Genomic DNA, 22,882 nt, shown 5'->3' with positions numbered 1-22,882 from the left:
GTATTTTGAACTTGCCCTGCAACTTGAAAATCTGTTTTTGCAAGATCTGAGTGGAGAACATTGATGATACAAGACTGATTGATCATCCAGATATGATTTGTGAAAGTGGAGATAATGGTTACTGTGGATGGGCAGACTAGATGGGCCATTTGGCCTTTATCTGCTATCATGTTTCTATGATTAAATTTGCAGATGACACTAAACTGTTCAAAGTTGTTAAAACGCATGCGGATTGTGAAACATTGCAGGCGGACCTTAGGAAATTGGAAGACTAGGTGTTTAAGTGGCAGATGAAATTTAATGTGGACAAATGCAAAGTGATGCATATTGGGAAGAATAACCCAGATCACAGTTACCAGAGCTAGGGTCCACCTTGGGGGTTAGCACCTAAGAAAGGGATCTGGGTGTCATTGTAGACAATACGATGAAACCTTCTGCCCAATGAGCGGCGGTGGCCAAAAAAGCAAATAAGATTCTAGGAATTATTTAAAAAGGGATGGGGTTAACAAAACTAAAGAGTACTACTCCATGGTGCGATCTCACCTGGAGTATTGTGTTCAATTCTGGTCTCCTTATCTCAAGAAAGATATAGCGGCAGTAGAAAAGGTTCAAAGAAGAGAGACCAAGATGATAAAGGAGATGGAACTCCTCTTGTATGAGGAAAGACTAAAAAGGTTAGAGCTCTTCAGTTTGGAAAAAGAGAAGGCTGAGGGGAGATATGATTGAAGTCTACAAAATCCTGAGTGGAGTAGTCCATAGTCTGTTATTAAGACACGGGGGAAGCCTCTGCTTGCTCTGGATCGGTAGCATGGGATGTTGCTACTCTTTGGGTTTTGGCCCGGTATTAGTGACCTGGATTGGCCATCTTGAGTGCGGGCTATTGGGCTTGACGGACCATTGGTCTGACACAGTAAGGCTATTCTTTTGTTCTTAAAATTTTATAACCTTAGTACATTTTTTTCTGGAAGTGAGTAGGACCTGGGAAACACCCTCATACAAGTCTAATCTAATCTAATCTTCCATTTGTGAGTCGCACAAACCTATACAAGCTCAAGGCGACAGATCAAAGAGGAAGTGGGAAAGTAGTAGCGGATGGGGCATGGAGAAGCAAGAGGAGGGACCTAGAAGTAGGGGGTGCTATACAGAAGCTGAAACAGTTAATTGTCAAAGAGGTGGATCTTCAGGTATTTTCTGAATGTAGTGTAGTTTGTATCTTTCCTGACTGCTTCTGGTAGGTCATTCCAGGTTTTTACACGCATATAAGTTAGCATAGAGTGGAAAATTATCTTGTAGTGGAGGTATTTTGTGGATGGAAGGTCTAGTTGGATGCTGTTAAGGATTCTTGGAAGGTCTAGTTGGATGCTGTTAAGGATTCTTTTTGATGTCAACCAAACAGTAGAGAATAATTGGATGAGAGGGGCTGCTGAGTTTCCATGGTCTAGTTGGATTCTGTTAAGGATTCTTTTTGATGTCAACCAAACAGTAGAGAATAACTGGATGAGAGGGGCTGCTGAGTTTCCGTATAGAATCTGGTGTAGGATACATGACATTTTGAAAATTATTCGGGATGATATTGGGAGCCAGTGTAGTTGCCTGATGAAGATTGTGATTGAGTCATATTTCTTTAATTTGTAGATTAGTCTAACGGCTGTGTTCTGGATGAGCTGCAGTTTGTGGATAAGAGTAGTGTTGATGCCAAGGTAGGCAAAGTTGCAATAGTCCAGTTGAGGTAAGACCATCATCTGAACCATCAGAGCAAAGTGATGTGGGTGGAAGTATGGTTTGGTGAGTCGCAACTGACGCATAGTATAGATGGTCTTTTTCCGAAGGTTAGAGATTTGCGGTTCCATTGTGAGAGTCTCGTCTAAGATGCAGCCTAGTACCTTGGTGGATTTTTCCATTGTGAGAGTGATGCCTGATGAAAGAGTAAGGTTAGATATGACATCCTGCTGTGCAGTGCAGAAACCAATGGCTTTGGTCTTTGGTGGCGGTCAGTTTCAACTTGTTGTTCGTTACCCAGGTTTGGATTTTATCTATATTGTTTGAGATGTTTTCAGCAATATTAGGATGGTGGAGTTAATATTAGGCTGGTGGAGTCAGCTACTAATCTCTCAGCATCCAAGATAGGCATGGAGACTGGGATGTAGAAGTGACCCTTTATTTTGGGCGGTAAGGTTTGGCTATAGTCTAGTTTCCAAGGATCTCTGGAGGCACTCCCAGATGATCTTCCAGTTTGTCTGAACTTTGGATTAAAAAAGTTTGACCATGTAAGCCCTTTTTACGTGCAACTTCATTGGCTTCCTTTCAAAACTAGAGTTATTTTTAAATTTGGCTGCATTTGTTATAAAGCACTGTTTGGACTACTACCATCATACTTATCCACCCAACTAAAATTATTCTCATCAAATAAGAACACAAGAAACTCGGGTATGTTTATGTATCCTGCTCTGAAAGCCTGTCGTTTTAAAAGTTTCTTAGACAAAACTCTGGCTTTTCAAGCAGGGAAAATGAACTCTTGGCTGTGTCCTCTAATTGCCCAATCCCAATCTTACCTTGAGTTCAGAAAAATCGATAAAAACCTATTTGTTTGGTAAATTTATGCGATGATGATTTCACATTATATTACATTGTACTGCATCATTTTGTATTTCAGTTCTCTTGCTGTGAACCGCTATATTGTATTCCACTGAATTCTACTTTATTTTGTGTCGTCGCTGAAATGTCTCAGTTCTCTTGCTGTGAACCGCGCAGAACTTCCGGTTGGGCAGTAAATAAGAAAATTAATTATTATTATAATAATACCCATATAGACTGTGCAGTTGTATCACTCTGCTTAGTCTGTCTGTCAGACTTTTGTTTTTCCCAGCCAGGTTAAGTAGCCCTAAGCACATGTTGTGCTCAAATGTTGAGGTCCATAACTCGAATGCTTCCTGACACACGAGATACAATCTCATACTTCCCTGGTTTTTGATATAGTGCATTGCAACCCGATTGTTCATCTAAACAAGTACAATTCTGTGCATTACCCAATATTTGAAAGCCTTTAGAGCAGCCCAAAGTTCTAGGAAGTTGATATGCAATTGGGTCTCCTGGTAGGATCATGGACCTTCAGGGTGAAGTCCATACACATGAGTTTCCCAACTCCCTTAGGTTGGAATGGAAGTCCCTGTCCACCACAAGTTCAGCAGTGGCATCAATGATATCCACAAATTTCCACAGAGGAGTACAATCCAAGAAGGGTCCTCTAGAATAGTTTCAAGTGGAGAGATATCATGGGTGTCATGAGATGGTAGAGGCTACATGGCCCAATAATCTCAACATCTGCTTTGTTGTAACCTGCTGGCTCTGGCAAATTTGTGAGGCAATGTGGACTAGTGGTCTAGGAAAAAGGCTCAGGTATGAACGATATCTAGCAGGACTCCTATGAATTCCAATCTTTGGACAGGAAGCAGATGTGATTTTGGGTAGTTGACAACAAATCCTAGTAACTGAGCTTCATTTTGATGGTCTAGGAAGGGGGTTGGGGGTTGGAGGGAGTTTTCACTAGTGAAGAAATCCATGTGGACTATTTTGAGAAACTAAATCAAAATCAATAATAAAAAAATAAAAAAGTACTGTTGCAGGGACTATTAACCAACAGTCAGAATTGATGGAGAAAAGACCTCAGTGTCACCAAGGATATATCAATGTTAATATCCAAAGGACTAACGTAACTCCAAAAAATGTTTTTTTCTTTTTCAAGTAAGTCAAGACTATTTTGAGAACCCACTGGTTGTCTGAGTGTCACCTTTCCTAGAAAAAATTCTCTCTCTCCTTTACTGGCATGGTTACTTTGATTGCGACTATTCTTTTCTGGAGCCAGTCAAAAACTGGCTGAGATTTTTCAACTCTCTGCTGCCTTGGTTGGGAGCTGACTGCGAAGAGCAGGAGGTAGGAGGGGCCCCTACATCTATGAGAGTAGTAGGGTCGTTTTTGTCCTGCATCTGAATAGTTCCTGGAAAAGTTAGTCAAAGTGAGAGTGGGCCTGAAGAGTGACTTCATGGTATCAGCATGCATTTTGATGAGGTCACCAAAAAGATTACTCTGCAGCAGACAATGTCAGCCAGCCAGCTCCTGACAACTGGTTCTAGGTCAGAAGCATGTAGCGAGTCGATTCTGTGCATTCCTATACCCATACTTCCACCTCTAATGCAACCTCCCTCAACCATCTCTCTCTCTCTCTCCCTCCATGAATCCAACTTTTCACTATCTGCCCTTTCCCCCAGTCTCTGAGTATGACATTTCTCCTTCCCTCCTTTCTACCCTTCCTATTCAACATCTCTCCCTCGCTCTCTCCTTGAATCCAACACTTTTTGCCTCCTGCATGCTTTCTCTCTCCTCTTCCCTCAAGCGTGACATCCCTCCTTTCCATCCCAGTCTATGTCTCCCCAATCCCACTCACATGCTCTCTCCCCATCCACCATTTCTACCTCCCCTCCACCCCTATGTCCACTTCTCCCTCACACCACTTTCAACCCTCCTGCAACAATTTTCCTTCCTTCCCTCCCTCCAACTCCCCTTACAACTAACATGCTCTATTGCTATGCACCATCTCTACCCCCTTCACCCCATATCTATTTCTCCCTCTTTTTCCTACCTTCCCTCAACCCCAGCCCCACTCACAACTAACATGCTCCCTTTTTATTTAACAGGTTAGCGGCAGCAATTCCTACATACTGCCTGCCACTAACCCGGAAGCCTCTCCTCTGTTGTGTCCCACTCTGACAGAAACAGGAAGTTCTGATAGAGCAGCAGAGAAGCTTCTGGGTTGGTGGCAGACAGCATGTAGGAACTGCTGCCGCTAACCTGTTAAAGCAACAGAATAGTGTGGAAGAAGCAGGAACTGTATAACAGACTGCAAAATTAATTGTAGAGATGGTGGTAGTGGCGACAGTTGCGCCACCAGGGGGTTGAGGAGGAAGGAAGGCAGGAGACCCATGCAGTACACCCCACCAGCGGTTCATGTATCCCTAGGGGTACACATACCACATGTTGAGAACCTCTGAGTTAGAGAATTACATATCTTTGAAAATTCCCTCAGCAAAAGATTGTAAGCTGGCTAGTATGAGAGGTCAAACAATAGAACTGTACCTCAAATTTGGAATAAGCCACTAAAATTTTGATGCTTAACTTTTCTGAATATCAGTCCAGAGGTAACGTATTTTTTGCTCCATAAGATGCACTTTTTCCCCCCAAACAATTTGGTGGAAATAATGTTGGTGCCCTCCCTCACTGGACGCGGCTGCCTCTCTAGCAGCAGAGCAGCGCGCAAGGCTACCTGCCTGGTCGGCTGATGCGGCTGCCTCCTCTTCCCTTCTGTAGTGGCAGGGTGGCACACAAGGCTGCCTGCCTAGTCCTGCGCCACTTCTGTTCTCGTGGGAAGTGGCGCGGGACAAGGCAGGCAGCCTTGCGCGCTGCTCTGCTGCTACAGAAGGGAAGAGGAAGCAGCCGTATCAGCCGACCAGGCAGGCAGCTGGAGACAGCGAGTCATGCTTCCCATACACTCCCCGCGGATTTGGAAGCTGCTGGGATTCCCGGCATGGCGGTGCAACCCTGAAAAGAGAGAGAGCGGCTACGGAAATAGCAGAAGCAGCGGCTGGTTCCGGCCTCTCGTTTTCCTCCCTCCTATCCCCCATGATAGTGCTAGGCGGCACATCTAGGCCTCAGCTGCCTCCACCGCCGCTCCTCTGACTCTCTTTGCATTTGGGCGGGACATGGAAGAACGGGCCTGTCAAGCTGCGCTGGAGAAACTAAAGGTACGGGGGAGAGGTCAGAGGGGGCACGGGGGGCATGTCTGCCTGCCTTGGGGTAGGTTTGAGGAGTACAGGAGGAAGGAAATGACAATTCCAGCATAAGAACCAGGGCAATCAGGGGAGGGAAAGAGATAGAGCAAAGAAATGCTGAAAGAGGGAGCATAGGGACAGAGACATAGAATAATGCTGGAAAGGGGAGGAATAAAGATACAGATTAGTGATATTTAATGGAAGGGGAAGAAATGGTACACATGGATAGTGAAGAAGAGAAGAAAGATTATGCATTTTGGGCCCTGCCCGCCTGCTTGCTTGCCTCGAGGTGGGGGACCCTGCCTGTCACTAGGCCTGCCTGCCCTGTGCCCTGTCCCTGCCTACCAATAGACTACCACAGGGGGACAGGGTACAGAGCCTAGCAGGGAGGGGGGACAGGGTGCAGAGCCTGGCAGGGAGAATTTGGTTCAGAATGGTTTTTTTACTGTTTTCCTCCTCTAAATCTAGGGTGTGTCTTATGGTCAGGTGTGTCTTATGGAGCGAAAAATACGGTACTTATATACTGTATTGCAGAAGAAATACATAACCACAGTTCAGAAGTGTGCATATTAAACACACATTTTCTGAATGCCAACAAAACAGATAAAAGTTTTAAAAATGTTAAGAAAAAAGAAAAACATGCTTCTTATAGTCATATAAAATTTAGTTCACACATATATTCAGTACTGACTCTGCATTGTTTTCATTTTAGTATTTAAGCTCTTTTTGCCTTTTTCAAAGCCACCAATTATGTCAGAATGCAAGTTACTTTTCTCCTCTGTTTTGAGAAATTTAGTGATAATGAAGATACTAACCTGTAACATAGCAACAGGCTGTGTATAAGCTTCTGGTTGTGTATAAGCCTCTGGTTGCGTATAAACCTCAGGCTGTGTATAAACCTCCGACTGTGTGGTTACTACTGCTGGTTGTGGTGTTACCACTGTTTCCTTAGGAATAGTTTCACTCTGAGTAGTAGTTGTTGCAGTTGTGGTTGCTGTTGCAGTTGCGGAAGTGGTGGTGATGGTAGTGGTGCTGGTGGTGATAGCGGCAGTAGTGGTTGTAATAGTGGTTTCTTTGATGGATTCAGTGCTCTTTGAAGTTTCCCATTCTTTCAAAAATACATAAAAAGAAATCAAATAACTTTCACATATCCAAGTGTTCTGCTTTATCACCCTGACCAGTTTAAAATATATGCAGAAACAAAATTTAAATTATATACAAATCAACACATCCTATTTCTGTATATATTTATTATTTATTTAATTATGTACCACTTATATCCAAAGTAGTTTACATGGAATAGTAATCAGGTACTCTAAGTATTTTCCCTGTCTGACCCAGTAGTTCTACCAATCTAACTATGTTACCTGTGGCAATGGTAGGTTACAAGGAATGATGCTGGGATTGAACCCGCAACCTCAGGGTAGTGAGGCTGCAGTCCTAAGGTCATCTAAGGGGTTACAAAAAGCACAGTTACTTACCATAACAGGTGTTATCCAGAGAAAGCAGGCAGATATTCTCTACATGTGGGTGACGTCACCAACGGAGCCCTCTAGCGGACGTTTTCGCAAGCAGACTTGCTTGAAGACCTTCAAGCTTGCAATTGGCCTGCGCATGCGTGCGTGCCCCTCCTGCCCGGTCTAGGGCATGCATCTACTCAGCATGTCCTCAGTTCAGATAGCTAGCAAAGAAGCCAACCACAGGGAGGTGGGTGGGTTGCGAGCATATCTGCCTGCTGTCCCTGGATAACACCTGTTACAGTAGGTAACTGTGCTTTATCCCAGGATAAGTAGGCAGCATATTCTCTACATGTGGGAGACCTCTAAGCTAACCAGAATGGGATGGAGGAAGAGTTGGCAATTTAGGAGAACAGATTTTGTATAACGGACTGGCCAAAATGGCCATCACGCCTGGAGAAAGTATCCAGACAGTAGTGGGAGGTAAATGTATGAACCGAGGACCAAGTGGCAGCCTTATAGATTTACTCAAGTGGAGTCGAGCGGAGGAAAGCAACTGACGCCGCCATCGCTCTGACCTTGTGGCCTGTGACTCGACCCAGCAGGGAGAGACCAGCCTGAGCGTAACAAAAGGAGACACAAGTGGCCAACCAGTTAGAAATGCTATGCTTAGAAACAGAGCGACCCAAACGATTAGGGTCGAAAGAGAGAAACAGCTGGGGAGAAGAACGATGCGAAGCGGTGTGCTTCAAGTAGAAGGCCAGCGCACGCTTACAATCAAGAGAATGCAGAGCCACATCTCCAGGGTGAGAATGGGGCTTCGTAAAAAACACAGGAAGAACAATGGATTGGTTGATGTGAAACTCAGAAACAACCTTAGGCAAGTTAGGAGGGGGGGTAGCACTATACACTAAGGATAATATCATAACCACCAGAATCACAGAGGTTAGATACACAGGGGAATCACTCTGGGTGAACCTGGCCAGAGGGAATGAAAAATGCCTTTACCTCGGTGTGGTATACAGGCCTCCAAGACAACAGGAAGACAAAGACAAGGAATTGATAGAAGACATAGAGAACATCACTTTGCGGGGTGACACAGTACTGTTGGGGGACTTCAACATGCCAGATGCAGATTGGAACACACTCTCCGCAACTACGTGTGGTAGCAGAAGAATATTAACCTCCATCAAGGGTGCGCAACTCAAACAAATGGTATTAGAACCCACAAGGGAACAGGCAATACTGGACCTGGTACTCACCAACGGAGACAGTGTCTCGGAGGTATCAGTAGGGGACACGCTGGCCTCCAGTGACCATAACATGGTATGGCTCAACCTCAGGAAAGGCTTCTCTAAATCGAACACAGCGACAAGGGCCCTCAACTTTAGGGGCGCAGACTTCGACAACATGGGAGACTTTGTCCATCGAGAGCTGCATAACCATGCAGAAACCGACAATCCGGAAACTATGTGGTCAAACCTGAAATCCATCCTGAACGAGGCAACTAACCGCTACATAAATACAGTAAGCAAACGCCGGAGAAACAAAAGACCACAATGGTTCAACAAGGAAATTTCGGAACTCATTAAAAAGAAAAAGAAGCATTTATCACCTACAAACATCTTGGGAAGAGGGAGGCAAAAGAAGACTATCTGGTCAGATCTAAAGCTGTCAAAAAAGCAGTCAGAGAGGCTAAGCTCCAAACAGAAGAAGATCTAGCACGGAACATTAAAAAAAGGGGATAAATCCTTCTTCAGGTACATTAGCGACAGGAAGAGAAACAAAGATGGGATAGAACGCCTCAGGCAATCAGACGGAAACTTTGCAGAATCTGATTCTACCAAGGCAGAACTACTAAACTAATACTTCTGCTCAGTATTCACCTGTGAAGCGCAGGGAGCTGGTCCACAACTACAGACAAAAGACAGCCAAAATGACCTGTTTCAGGATTTCGAGTTTACGCCCAGTAGCGTCTACTACGAACTTTCAAGACTCAAAGTAGACAAAGCCATGGGACCAGACAATCTACACCCCAGGGTGCTCAGAGAGCTGGGTGAAGTTCTGGCCGAACCACTATCCGTGCTCTTCAATCTTTCCATGCGCACGGGAAGAGTACCCCTGGACTGGAAAACGGCTAACGTAATTCCACTCCACAAAAAGGGCTGCAGAACAGAAACAGAAAATTACAGACCGGTGAGTCTCACATCCATAGTGTGCAAACTCATGGAAACACTGATCAAACAGAAACTCGACAAAATTCAAGACGAAGAAAATCTACGTGATCCACACCAACACGGATTTACCAGCGGAAGGTCCTGCCAATCAAATCTGATTGACTTCTTTGACTGGGTGACTAGTCATCTGGATGCCGGGGAGTCCCTGGACGTGATATATTTGGACTTCAGCAAAGCTTTTGATAGCGTCCCACACCGCAGGCTGTTGAACAAACTAAAATCGATGGGATTAGGGGATACACTCACTACATGGGTTAAGGATTGGCTAAGCGGTAGACTTCAAAGGGTGATGGTAAACGGTACCCTCTCCAAAACGTCAGCCGTGACGAGTGGAGTACCACAGGGCTCCATCTTGGGGCCGATTCTGTTCAATTTATTCATAGGAGTAATGACCCAAGGGCTCAGAGGAAAAGTATCACTGTTTGCCGACGACGCAAAACTATGCAACATAGTAGGTAAAAGCAGTGTGCCTGACAGTATGACACAGGACCTACAACAGCTGGAACAGTGGTCGTCAACTTGGCAGTTAAGCTTCAATGCTAAAAAATGTAAAGTGATGCACCTAGGAAAAAAAAATCCACACAGAACTTACACACTAAATGGTGAAACCTTGACCAGGACCATGGTGGAACGTGATCTAGGAGTGATCATCAGTGATGATATGAAGGCTGCCAATCAAGTGGAGAAGGCTTCGTCCAAGGCAAGACAAATGATGGGCTGCATCCGTAGGGGTTTTGTCAGCAGAAAACCTGAAGTCATAATGCCGCTGTACAGATCCATGGTAAGACCTCATCTGGAGTATTGTGTTCAATTCTGGAGACCACACTACCGGAAAGATGTGCTGAGAATTGAGTCGGTGCAGCGAATGGCTACCAGGATGGTCTTGGGGCTCAGGGATCTCACGTATGAAGAAAGGCTAAAAAAACTGTGGATGTACTCACTGGAGGAACGAAGAGAGAGGGGAGACATGATTGAGACATTTAAGTATATTACAGGACGTATAGAGGTGAAAAATGATATCTTCTGTCTTACAGGGCCCTCGGTCACCAGAGGGCACTCGCTGAAAGTCAAGGGAGGGAAATTTCATGGTGATGCCAGGAAGTACTTCTTCACCGAAAGGGTGGTCGATCATTGGAACGAGCTACCTCAGAAAGTGATTGAGGCCAACAACGTGTCAGATTTTAAGAGAAAATGGGATATCCACGTGGGATCTCTAGGGGAGTAAAAGTCAGGGAGTGGGTCATTGGTATGGGCAGACTTGATGGGCCGTGGCCCTTTTCTGCCGTCAATTTCTATGTTTCTAACTTAGGATGGGTACGGAGAACCACCTTATCATGATGGAAGACAGTGAAAGGACGGTCTGCAACTAAGGCTTGAAGCTCACTGACCCAACGGGCAGAAATGAGAGCAATAAGAAACATAACCTTCCAAGTAAGAAACTTCAAGTGAGCCCGTGCTAGCGGCTCGAATGGGAGTTTCATCAAGCAAGTAAGGACCACGTTAAGATCCCATACCACTGGAGGAGGTTTAAGGGGCGGATAAACGTGGAAAAGGCCTTTCATGAATCGGGAAACCACAGGATGAACAGAGATAGGCTGATGAAAAGCAGCAATTGCACTAAGGTGGACTTGAACGGAAGAGGACTTGAGTCCAGCGCCAGACAAGTGTCACAGATAATCCAGGACAGCAGATAAGGAGGCAGACAGTGCTCCTGCTGTCGATTAACACACCAGGAAGAAAAGCGGGTCCACTTCTGATGCTAACATTGACAAGTGGACTCCTTCCAAGATGCCTCCAGGATGTCCAGCACAGGCTGAGAGAACTGGAACGAGGGCATTACGTCTCGAGGAACCAAGCCGTTAAGTGCAGAGACTGAAAGTTGGGATGAAGAAGAGAACCTCGACTCTGTGTAAGCAGAGAAGGAGAAACAGGTAGAAGAAGAGGCTCCCTGGAACTGAGTTGCAACATAAGGGAGAACCATGGCTGCCGGGGCTACCGAGGAGCTATCAGAATCATGGTGGCATGCGTGGACTTGACCCTGATGAGAGTCTTCAGAATCAGAGGGAATGGAGGAAATGCATACAGAAACAGGTTGTCCAATCCAGCAGAAAAGCATCCGCCTGAGCGGGGTGTAAACCCTGGAGCAGAAGCGGGGCAAATTGTGATTGTGGGGGGATGCAAACAGGTCAATGTCCAGAGTCCCCCAGCGAGCAAATACTTGACTCAGAGTCAAGGAATGGATGGACCACTCGTGAGGCTGCAGAAGATGACTCAACTTGTCCGCCAGACAATTGTGCTTTCCCTGAATGTAGACCGCTTGAAGAAATATGTTGCGGCGGATGGCCCAATCCCAGAGCTGCATCGCCTCCTGGCACAGTGATCGGGACCCCGTACCCCCCTGTTTGTTGATATAATGCATGGCGACCTGGTTGTCCGTGCGGACCAGCACCACTCGGTCGCAAAGCAGGTGACAAAAGGCTTTCAGGGCGAGGAAGATCGCTCGAAGCTCCAACAAATTGATATGACAAAGGCGGTCGGCACTGGACCAAAGACCATGAGTGCAAAGACCATCCAGATGAGCCCCCCAAGCGTAGGCCGACGAGTCTGTTGCAAGGACCTTTTGCAGAGGAGGAGCATGAAACAGAAAACATCTGGAAAGATTGGAAGAGAGCATCCACCAATGGAGAGACTGCCTCAACAAAGGAATCAGGACAATGAGTCGAGAGGCAGGTCCCGATCCTGGTTCCATTGGGATGCTAGAGTCCATTGAGCAATACGGAGGTGAAGTCTGGCAAAAGGAGTCACGTGAACCGTGGAGGCCATGTGACCGAGGAGGACCATCATGAGCCAAGCCGGGGCCGAGGGCAGATGGGTCAGCCTCCGGCATAATCGAACAAGGGCCTCCCGTCGAGGCCGAGGCAGAAAGGAGCAGAGACGAGCCGTGTCCAGGACCGCTCCGATAAATTCCAGAGACTGGGACGGACAGAGCTGAGACTTGGGGAAGTTCACTTCGAAGCCGAGGCTCTGAAAGAGCGAGATGGTTTGATTCATTGCTCGCAGAACTTTGTGGCGAGAGGACACTGTGATCAACCAGTTGTCGAGGTAGAGAAACACCTGCAGGCCGCAGAGACGCAGGGCCGCAGCTACCACAACTAGACATTTCATGAAGACCCTCGGAGAGGCCATCAGGCCAAAGGGAAGAACACGATACTGGAGTTGGAGATCCCCCACCCAGAATCTCAGATACCGGCGAGAGGCCGGGTGTATCGAAATGTGCGTATACGCCTCCTTGAGATCCAGAGAGCTCAGCCAGTCCCCCTCATCCAAGAGGGGGTACAAAGTAGGAAGAGTGAGCATTCGGAACCATTCCTTGACCAGAAACTTGTTGAGAGCACGGAGGTCCAAGATCGGACGCACATCCCCCATCTTCTTGGGTACCAGAAAGTACCGGGAGTAAAATCCGGTGTTCCACTGGTCCAGGGGAACCTCCTTGACTGCCTGAAGGTGAAGAAGGACCTGAGCTCTCTGCAAAAGGAGAGGCAGCTGAGACCGACCAGAAGGAAACTCTCTTGGAGGTAGGTCTGGGGGTACGTGACTGAAGTGAAGGGAGTACTCGTCCCGGATGATAGAAAGCACCCAACTGTCAGTGATTAGACTTTCCCACTGGGCATAGAAATGGTCGGAGATGACCCCCGATGGGGAGGGGGGAAGGCTCCAAGAGGAAGGGATCCCGAAGGCTCGGACCGGAATTGTCAAAAGGATGGCCCAGTCTCCACCGGAGTCGATGGCTGGGTCTTAGTTTGTTGTTGCTGCTGCCGCTGCGGCTGTTTCGAAGGAGGCCGAGAGAAGGCAGGTGTAGATTTCTGCAGGTACCTCCGGAGAGGAATTTTGTATTGCCGAGCCGGAGATGCCTTCGGTTTAAGTTTCACTAGAGAGGCGAAAGACCGTTCATGGTCTGAGAGGCGCTTGGTGGCCGTCTCGATGGAATCATCAAACAGCTTGTTTCCCACGCAAGGGAGATTGGCAAGGCGATCCTGCAGATTCGGATCCATATCCACAATGCGGAGCTAAGCGAAATGACGCATGGCAACCGCAAAGGCCGTGACCCTTGAGGACAACTCGAAGGCGTCGTAGGCGTCCTAAAACATATAGAGGCGGAGCTGGGAGAGGGTCTCCTCGAGGAGATGAAACTCCTGACGCCGAGAATCCAGTACGTCCTCCCGGAATGAGCGTAGGACATGAAGAGAAAGTTATAGTTAAGGACACGATTTACCACCATTGAGTTTTGGTAAAGACGGCAACCACACTTGTCCATCGTACGGCCTTCCTGGCCTGGAGGGATGGAAGCATAAACCTTACAGGGTTTGGACTTGTTCAAGGAAGACTCAACCACCAAGGACTGATGAGAATGCTGAGAACTTTCAAACCCCTTAACTGGAATCGTCCGGTAACGGGACTCCAACTTGGAGGGAATGGCCGTGACCGCATAGGAGGTCTCCAGATTCCGGAGAAAGGTTTGCAAGAGAACCTGGTGCAATGGCAAGCGCAACGCCTCACGGGGCGGACGATCAACACCCATCTCCTCCAGATATTCCCAAGTATAACGGGACTCAGACTGGAGGACCAATTGCAAGGCCCTACCCATGTCAGAGATGAAACGAGTAAAGGAAGAGTTTGAAGAAGAAGACTCACCCTCCTGAGGAGACCCCGAGTGAGATTTGCGGGCAGCCAAGAAAGATGTAAAAATTTCCCTCGAATAGTAAGTTGGGGCCTCAGAGTCCCTCGAATGGGAGACCGAAGTGGCTCTACTAAAGTGTCTGGGGGGTGTCAAGGAACAACCCCGTGCTAGGGGGGCCGGGGAAGAATCCCCGGGGTCCGATGAATTAGCTGGCAACAGCTCGGGGAAGACTGGGTAAAGGAAAATTCCTCCACCGGTTTCGAAGAAGACCCCTTAGAGGCTGGTAGCTGCCTTGATGGGGAATACAACTCAGAGTCCAACTCGAGGATAAGCGTGTATCTAGAAGGTTTCGCGGTTGGAGACCTGCCCCGAAGGGGCAAACCTTGACAAAGTAGCGGGGGAAAAATGGCCCCCTGGCCTGGATCCCCGAAAAGTTACAGGTGACTCGGGGGATGAAGAATCGCTTGAGGGAACCTGGCGAGTCTTGCGGACAGAGCCTCAAGAAACAAGGGGACGCTCAGGCTGGTCAGACCGAGCCTGGGTCGAGACCGAGGTCAGAGGTGTCAAAGTCGGGACCAGTTTGCTCACCACCGAGGAAAGCTGCGTGGTAAGAATAGCCTTAAGCATGTCCTCAAACATAGGCACCGAGACCAAGGATGGTTGGATCTTAGGTGCAGCAGTGCACTCCTTCGGGGGCGACCTCGAGGAAGAGTATTCCCTAAGTGAGGAGGCACACTTAAGAGTGATGTCTCGAAGATGTCGATGAGGCGACACTGAGATGAGACTCGGAGGAAAGAGGAGACTTACCCAAGGCCGGAGTAACAGGAGGGGCCGAGGCCAGAGCCTTCGAGGCCAACAGGAACTTTGAGATTGTCTGGCAAAGTTATACGAGAAAATGGAGTGGATTCTGTGCCATTCAAGGAGGAGAGTGTTTATGAGCAACTTGAAAAACTGAAGGTGGACAAAGCGATGGGACCAGACGGTATCCATCCCAGGATACTATGGGAGCTCAGAGAGGTTCTGGCAAGTCCTATTAAAGACTTGTTCAACAAATCTCTGGAGACGGGAGTGGTTCCTGGGGATTGGAGGAGAGCGGATGTGGTCCATATTCACAAAAGTGGTCACAGGGATGAAGCAGGAAACTACAGGCCGGTGAGCCTCACTTCAGTTGTTGGAAAAATAATGGAAGTGTTGCTGAAAGAAAGGATAGTGTACTTCCTTGAATCTAATGGGTTACAGGATCCGAGGCAACATGGCTTTACAAAAAGTAAATCATGCCAAACGAACCTGATTGAATTTTTTGATAGGGTGACCAGAGAGCTGGATCGAGGACATATGCCAGATGTAATTTACTTGGATTTCAGCAAAGCCTTTGATACAGTTCCTCATAGGAGACTGTTGAACAAACTTGAAGGGCTGAAGTTAGGACCCAAAGTGGTGAACTGGGTTAGAAACTGGCTGTCGGACAGACGCCAGAGGGTGGTGGTTAATGGAAGTCGCTCGAAGGAAGGAAAGGTGAGTAGTGGAGTCCCTCAGGGTTCGGTGCTGGGGCCGATCCTGTTCAATATGTTTGTGAGTGACATTGCTGAAGGGTTAGAAGGAAAAGTGTGCCTTTTTGCAGATGATACCAAGATTTGTAACAGAGTAGACACCGAAGAGGGAGTGGAAAATATGAAAAAGGATCTGCAAAAGTTAGAGGAATGGTCTAATGCCTGGCAACTAAAATTCAATGCAAAGAAATGTAGAGTAATGCATTTGGGGATTAATAATCGGAAGGAACCGTATATGCTGGGAGGTGAGAAGCTGATATGAACGGACGGGGAGAGGGACCTTGGGGTGATAGTGTCCGAAGATCTAAAGGCGAAAAAACAGTGTGACAAGGCAGTGGCTGCTGCCAGTAGGATGCTGGGCAGTATAAAGAGAGGCGTAGCCAGTAGAAGGAAGAAGGTGTTGATACCCCTGTACAGGTCATTGGTAAGGCCTCACTTGGAGTATTGTGTTCAGTATTGGAGACCGTATCTGGTGAAGGACGTAAGAAGACTTGAAGCGGTCCAGAGGAGGGTAACGTAAATGATAGGAGGCTTGCGCCGGAAGACATATGAAGAGAGACTGGAAGCTCTGAATATGTATACCCTAGAGGAAAGGAAGGACAGGGGAGATATGATTCAGACGTTCAAATACTTGAAGGGTATTAACATAGAACAAAATATTTTCCAGAGAAAGGAAAATGATAAAACCAGAGGACATAATTTGAGGTTGAGGGGTGGTAGATTCAAAGGCAATGTTAGGAAATTCTACTTTAAGGAGAGGGTGGTGGATGCCTGAAATGCGCTCCCGAGAGAGGTGGTGGAGAGTAAAACAATGACTGAGTTCAAAGAAGCTTGGTATGAACAAAGAGGACCTAGAATCAGAAAATAATATTAAATATTGAACTAAGGCCAGTACTGGGCAGACTTGCACAGTCTGTGTCTGGGTATGGCCGTTTGGTGGGGGATGGGCTGGGGAGGGCTTCAGTGACTGGGAAGGTGTAGATGGGCTGGAGTAGGTTTTAACGGAGATTTTGGCAGTTGGAACCCTAGCACAGTACCGGGTAGAGCTTTGGATTCTTGCCCAGAAATAGCTAAGAAAAAAAATTAAAAAATTTAAATTTAATCAGGTTGGGCAGACTGGATGGACCATTCGGGCCTTTATCTGCTGTCATCTACTATGTTATTATGTTACTATGAGGCCGGGGACTTTGAGGCCGAGAACTTCGAGGCCGAAGCGCCCAACGAGGGCGCCGAGGCCAAGCTCGAGGCCTGTCCCGCAGAATCCATGGGGCCAAAGATTTGGAGAATCTTGGCCACCCTCCGACGAAGAGCCCGCAGTTGCAAAGTTGCACAATGGAGGCACGACTCAGCGCGGTGCTCTGTACCCAGGCACTCCACACAGCAACGATGATGGTCGGTGATGGAAATAACCCGGTTGCACTTAGTACAGTTTTTAAACCCGGAACGAGGCCGGGACATAAGAAAAAAGACGGCCGCGGCCCCGTGAGGCCAGCCGGCCAGAGTAAGACTGGGAACCCGGTCAAAAACGGAAAAACGGAAAAAACAAAAAGAAAGAAAAACACATAGTCGCAAGCCGCGGTGCAAGAGGGACAATGATATTGTGCAAAGCAAGGGAGTAGTGCTTCTGCCTCCACGGAAAACAGAGAACTGAGGATAAGCATGCCCTAGACCGGGCAGGAGGGGCACGTACGCATGCGCGGGCCAATCGCAAGCTTGAAGGTCTTTAAGCAAATCTGCTTGCGAAAACGTCCGCTAGGGAGCTCCGTCGGTGACGTCACCCACTTGTACAGAATATGCTGCCTGCTTGTCCTGGGATAATAAAGGCAAACCTAGCATAAAACACATATGAACAATATACATAAAAGTTTTAAGGTCTTTTTCTTCCAACATAATAAAAACCATCAGAGGCTGGACAATGAACATTAAAGACCTGATTTTTAGAAGGGCATGTATGTTCAGCAGTGAATGCCGGCCACATAAAATAAATATCCCCTGCATTTGAACACAAAAATTTTGTTTGTTCAACTGAGGATATAAAGTTGTGTGTAAATTCAGTAGCAGCACTCATACATTTATCTCCATTGAATGCATATTAATAGGTAACTGTTTAAATATACAGGATATGGCACCCATCTTGCTGAATGCTTAACTCGAAAGGCTTGTTTTAAATACAGTGGAAATGGAACATCTACATAAATGTATGAATTGGTTAAAAAGAGCCATTTTTTAAGGATTACAATTTTGTATGCATTTTAAATAAAAATTCCTGCACCTTGTACATTCCATTCTGAAGTTGTTTTTGCTTATTAAAGTATGTTATATCCCATTTTTGAAAGAATACTTTATGGTGGGCGACTAACTATCTGGGCACAGAATGGAACCTCGGCACCTCCGGCTGTGCTAGAGAGACCAAGTTCCTGGAAACTGTAGGCGATTGCTTCCTGGAACAACTTGCCAAGGAAAACACAAGAGGAAACGCAATTCTGGACTTAATTTTAAATGGGCTGCGAGGACCGGCGCAGGATGTAGACGTAGAAGGGCCGCTGGAAAACAGCGATCACAATATGATCCACTTCAACCTGGAAACAGTGCAAAAAAAAATCGGTCCAGAACGATGGCCACGGAGCTAAAATTCTGAAAAGGGAATTACGACGGGATGAGATGTGTGGTGGGGAAGAAGATTAAGAAGAGGATAAACACTGTAAAGACGCTACAGCAAGCTTGGTCTCTTTTTAAGGATACAATCACCGAGGCACAAAATCTATATATACCACGTATCAACAAGGGATCAAAGAGGAAAAAGAATAAAGAACCAGCGTGGCTCACTGTAGAGGTTAAGGAAGCGATCAGAGACAAAAAAAACCTTGTTTAAGGAATGGAAAAGATCAAAAACGTACAAAAACTGGAATAAGCACAAACAACATAAACGCAGGTGCCATAAGGAGGTAAAAGGGGCCAAAAGAGACTACGAGGAAAAAATAACTAAGGAGGCAAAGTACTTCAAGCCGTTCTTTCGATATATTAAAGGAAAACGACCTGTGAAGGAAGCGGTGGGACTGTTGGATAACCAAGGAATAAAGTGAGCGCTAAAGGAGGACAAAGCAATCGCCAACAGACTGAAAACATTCTTTGCGTCTGTATTTACCGAAGAGGATATACACAGCATACCAGAACCCATCAGGCTATATGCTGGAAGTGAAAACAGGAAACTGACAGGGTTAACGGTCAGTTTAGAAGAGGTGTGCAGGCAGATTGATAGACTTAAGAGCGATAAATCCCCGGGACTGGATGGCATCCATCCAAGGGTCATCAAGGAACTGAAAGGGACCATAGCTGAACTGCTTTAACTAATAGCCAATCTGTCGATCAAACCGGGAAAGAATCCGGAGAACTGGAAGATGGCGAATGTTACACCGATCTTCAAAAAAGGTTAGAGGGGAGTCCCGGGCAACTACAAACCGGAGAGTCTGACCTCAGTACTGGGAATGATGGGGAGGCGCTGATAAAGGACCACATCATTGATCACCTTGACGGACACAGTCTGATGAGGACCAGCCAGCACGGTTTCAGCAAAGGCAGATCTTGTTTGACAAATTTGCTGCACTTCTTCGAGGGAGTGAACAGGCAAACAGACAAGGGCGACCCGGTCGACATTGTATATCTGGACTTTCAGAAGGCGTTCGACAAGGTTGCACATGAATGACTACTTCAAAAAATTGCGAGCCATGGAATCGAGGGTGAAATACTCACGTGGATTAAAAACTGGCTGGAGCTTAGAAAACAGAGAGTGGGAGTAAATGGACAATACTCGGACTGGAAGAGCATCACCAGTGGAGTGCTGCAGGGCTCGGTGCTTGGACCTGTGCTTTTCAACATCTTTATAAATGATCTGGACATAGGTACGATGAGCGAGGTGATTAAATTTGCGGACGATATGAAGTTATTCAGAGTAGTAAAGACGCAGGGGGATTGCGAAGATCTGCAACGTGACATAATCAGGCTCGAGGAATGGGCATCGACATGGCAGATGAGATTCAACGTGGATAAGTGTAAAGTGATGCATGTCAGAAACAAAAATCTCATGCACGAATACAGGATGTCCGGGCCGGTACTTGGAGAGACCTCCCAGGAAAGGGACTTATGAGCTCTGATCGAGAAGTCGATGAAGCCGTCCGCGCAATGTGCGGCGGCGGCGAAAAAGGCGAACAGAATGGTAAGAATGATAAAGAAGGGGATCACAAACAGATCAGAGAAGGTTATCATGCCACTGTACCGAGCCATGGTGTGCCCTCACCTGGAGTACTGGGTACAGCACTGGTTGCCGTAAATGAAGAAGGACACGGTACTACTTGAGAGGGTCCAGAGAAGAGCGACTAAGATGGTTAAGGGGTTGGAGGAGCTGCCGTAGAGTGAAAGATTAGAGAAACCGGGCCTCTTCTCCCTCGAACAGAGGAGATTGAGAGGGGACATGATCGAAACATTCAAGGTACTGAAGGGGATAGACTTAGTAGATAAGGACAGGTTGTTCACCCTCTCCAAGGTAGGGAGAACGAGAGGGCATTCTCTAAAGTTGAAAGGGGATAGATTCCGTACAAACATAAGGAAGTTTTTCTTCACCCAGAGAGTGATAGAAAACTGGAGTCTGTCATAGGGGAAAACACCCTCCAGGGATTCAAGACAAAGTTAGACAAGTTCCTGCTGAACAAGAACGTGTGCTGGTAGGGCTAGTCTCAGTTAGGGTGCTGGTCATTGACCAGAGGCCCGCCGTGTGAGCGGACTGCTGGGTATGATGGACCAGCAGTGGCAATACTTATGCTCTTATGTGATGATGATGATGAATGTAGCCCCCTACAGTGATTAACCTTTCAATGATAAGCAGTTTGATTTCAATTTGAGGGCTCTTTTATATAAATATTCGTAAAGAACTAAAGTCTATGAAATTGGGGAAAAAAGAGATAATTCAACAGTTTTTGAAAAGATATTTAGTTTGTGATACATAATATTATATAAGAAGGAAGAGAAGCCACCTGATGAAAATGAAATGGAGAGACCACTTTTGGCAGAAAAGAGGGAATCATACAAATGGCAATCCAGTCTGCCAAAAGACAGAGAGGGATTCCTACAGGAAAGTGCTCATAGATCTTTCAAGTAAGTCTAATAGAGAGACTCAAAAGGATACACATCAAAAGAAGGCCTAGCCAAGGATAACAGCACAGAATTAAAGATCTCACTAGGGCACAACCATTCTGACAGGACAACAAACGTGCTTGAACATAAACAAAAATGAACTACTGGCAGTCCCCGGGTTAAGAATGAGTTACCTTTTTAAAGCTGTTCTTAAGTTGGATTTGTATGTAACAAAGAATTTGTAGATTTTAAGATTCTTGCTCTTTACCACTGCTCCCAGCTGACAAAAGGGCCAACTGCGCCTAGTGTTCCCTCTAAGCTACAGCCTCAGCACCCTGAGGTTGTGGGTTCAAACCCACGCTGCTCCTTGTGACCCTGGGCAAGTCACTTAATCCCCCCATTGCCCCAGGTATATTAGATAGATTGTGAGCCCGCTGGGACAGACAGGGAAAAATGCTTGAGTACCTGAATAAATTAATGTAAACCGTTCTGAGCTCACCTGGGAGAACGATATAGAAAATTGAATTTAAAAAAAGTATGAACAACCACACACTGTTCTTAATGTGGCCATGCATCATTCCTGAATCTGCTACAGGAGACGTATAGAGGAGTCTATGCCACTGGAAACACTGCTCAGTGAAATCAAATGAAGCCTCGATCATGTTCTTAATTACAAGTCGTACTTAAGTCGGACGTCTGTAACTCGGGAACTGCCTGTACATCTAATTAGGCTACAGCAGAGAAAGCAATGTTACTTACCGTAACAGTTGTTATCCAGGGACAGCAGGCAGCTATTCTCACTAATGGGTATCGTGATCCAACAGAGCCCTGATGCGGACGCCTCACAACCATTTTTGCTTGAGGAAACTCAAAGTTTCAAGTTGCCCGCACCGCGCATGCGCGAGTGCCTTCCCACCCAGACCAGGGCGCGTCTCCTCAGTTCAGGTAGCTAGCAGAGAAGCCAACCCAGGGGAGGTGGGTGGGACGAGAGAATAGCTGCCTGCTGTCCCTGGATAACAACTGTTACGGTAAGTAACATTGCTTTATCCCAGACAAGCAGGCAGGTATTCTCACTAATGGGTGACCTCCAAGCTAACCACAATGGGATGGTGGGAGAGTTGGCAACTTAGGAGAATAAATTTTGTAATACTGTTTGGCCAAACTGTCCATCCTGTCTGGAGAAGGTGTCCAGACAATAATGAGAAGTGAAGGTGTGAACTGAAGACCAAGTGGCAGCCTTACAAATCTCCTCAATCGGTGTCGATCTGAGGAAGGCTACTGAGGCTGCCATTGCTCTGACCTTATGGGCTGTGACTTTACTGTGAAGGGGCAATCCAGCCTGGGCATAGCAGAAAGAGATACAAGCCGCCATCCAGTTGGAGATGGTATGCTTAGAGATAGGGCGTCCCAACTTGTTCGGATCGAAGGAGATGAAAAGTTGAGGAGCAACCTGTATGGCTTGGTGCGTTCCAGGTAGAAAGCCAAAGCACACTTATAGTCCAGAGAGTGAAGAGCTGATTATCCAGGATGAGAATGAGGCTTTGGAAAAAAACACAGGGAGAACATTGGATTGATTCAGATGAAATTCCGAGACTACTTTGGGGAGGAATTTTGGATGAGTGCAAAGGACCACCTTGTCATGGTGGAATACTGTGAAAGGTGAATCCGCAAGCAATGCTTGAAGCTCACTAACTCGACGAGCAGAGGTGAGGCCAATAAGAAACACCACTTTCCAAGTGAGATACTTCAGATGAGCCTTGTGAAGAGGTTCAAATGGAGGTTTCATAAGCTGAGAAAGAACAATATTGAGGTCCCAAACCACTGGAGGCGGTTTGAGGGGAGGACTGACATGGAAAAGTCCTTTCATGAATCTGGAAACCACCGGATGAGCAGAGAGAGGTTTCCCTTGAAGAGGCTGATGGAAAGCAGCAATTGCACTAAGGTGGACTCGTATCGATGCAGACTTGAGGCCAGAATGAGAAAGGTGCAAAAGATAATCCAAAACTGAAAA

General features: G+C 46.6%; 1 protein-coding gene across 10 annotated transcripts in view; it reads right to left on the bottom strand.

Annotated features, from left to right (window-relative positions):
* SCAF8 (SR-related CTD associated factor 8) overlaps positions 1–22,882 on the bottom strand; it is a 784,204-nt gene that overhangs the window by 323,714 nt on the left and 437,608 nt on the right. For all 10 annotated transcript variants that reach the window (XR_004538795.1, XR_004538796.1, XM_033937892.1 and 7 more), the window contains one exon: positions 6,638–6,930. Coding sequence is in view for 8 of the 10 variants with exons in the window: in XM_033937892.1 (XP_033793783.1) it covers positions 6,638–6,930 (293 nt within the window). In the remaining 2 variants the exon portion in view is untranslated. The remainder of the gene's footprint in view (positions 1–6,637; positions 6,931–22,882) is intronic.

The sequence above is a fragment of the Geotrypetes seraphini genome, chromosome 3, assembly GCF_902459505.1.
Source record: "Geotrypetes seraphini chromosome 3, aGeoSer1.1, whole genome shotgun sequence".
NCBI lineage: Eukaryota > Metazoa > Chordata > Amphibia > Gymnophiona > Dermophiidae > Geotrypetes > Geotrypetes seraphini.
This window is presented reverse-complemented; position numbering and strand designations above follow the sequence as displayed.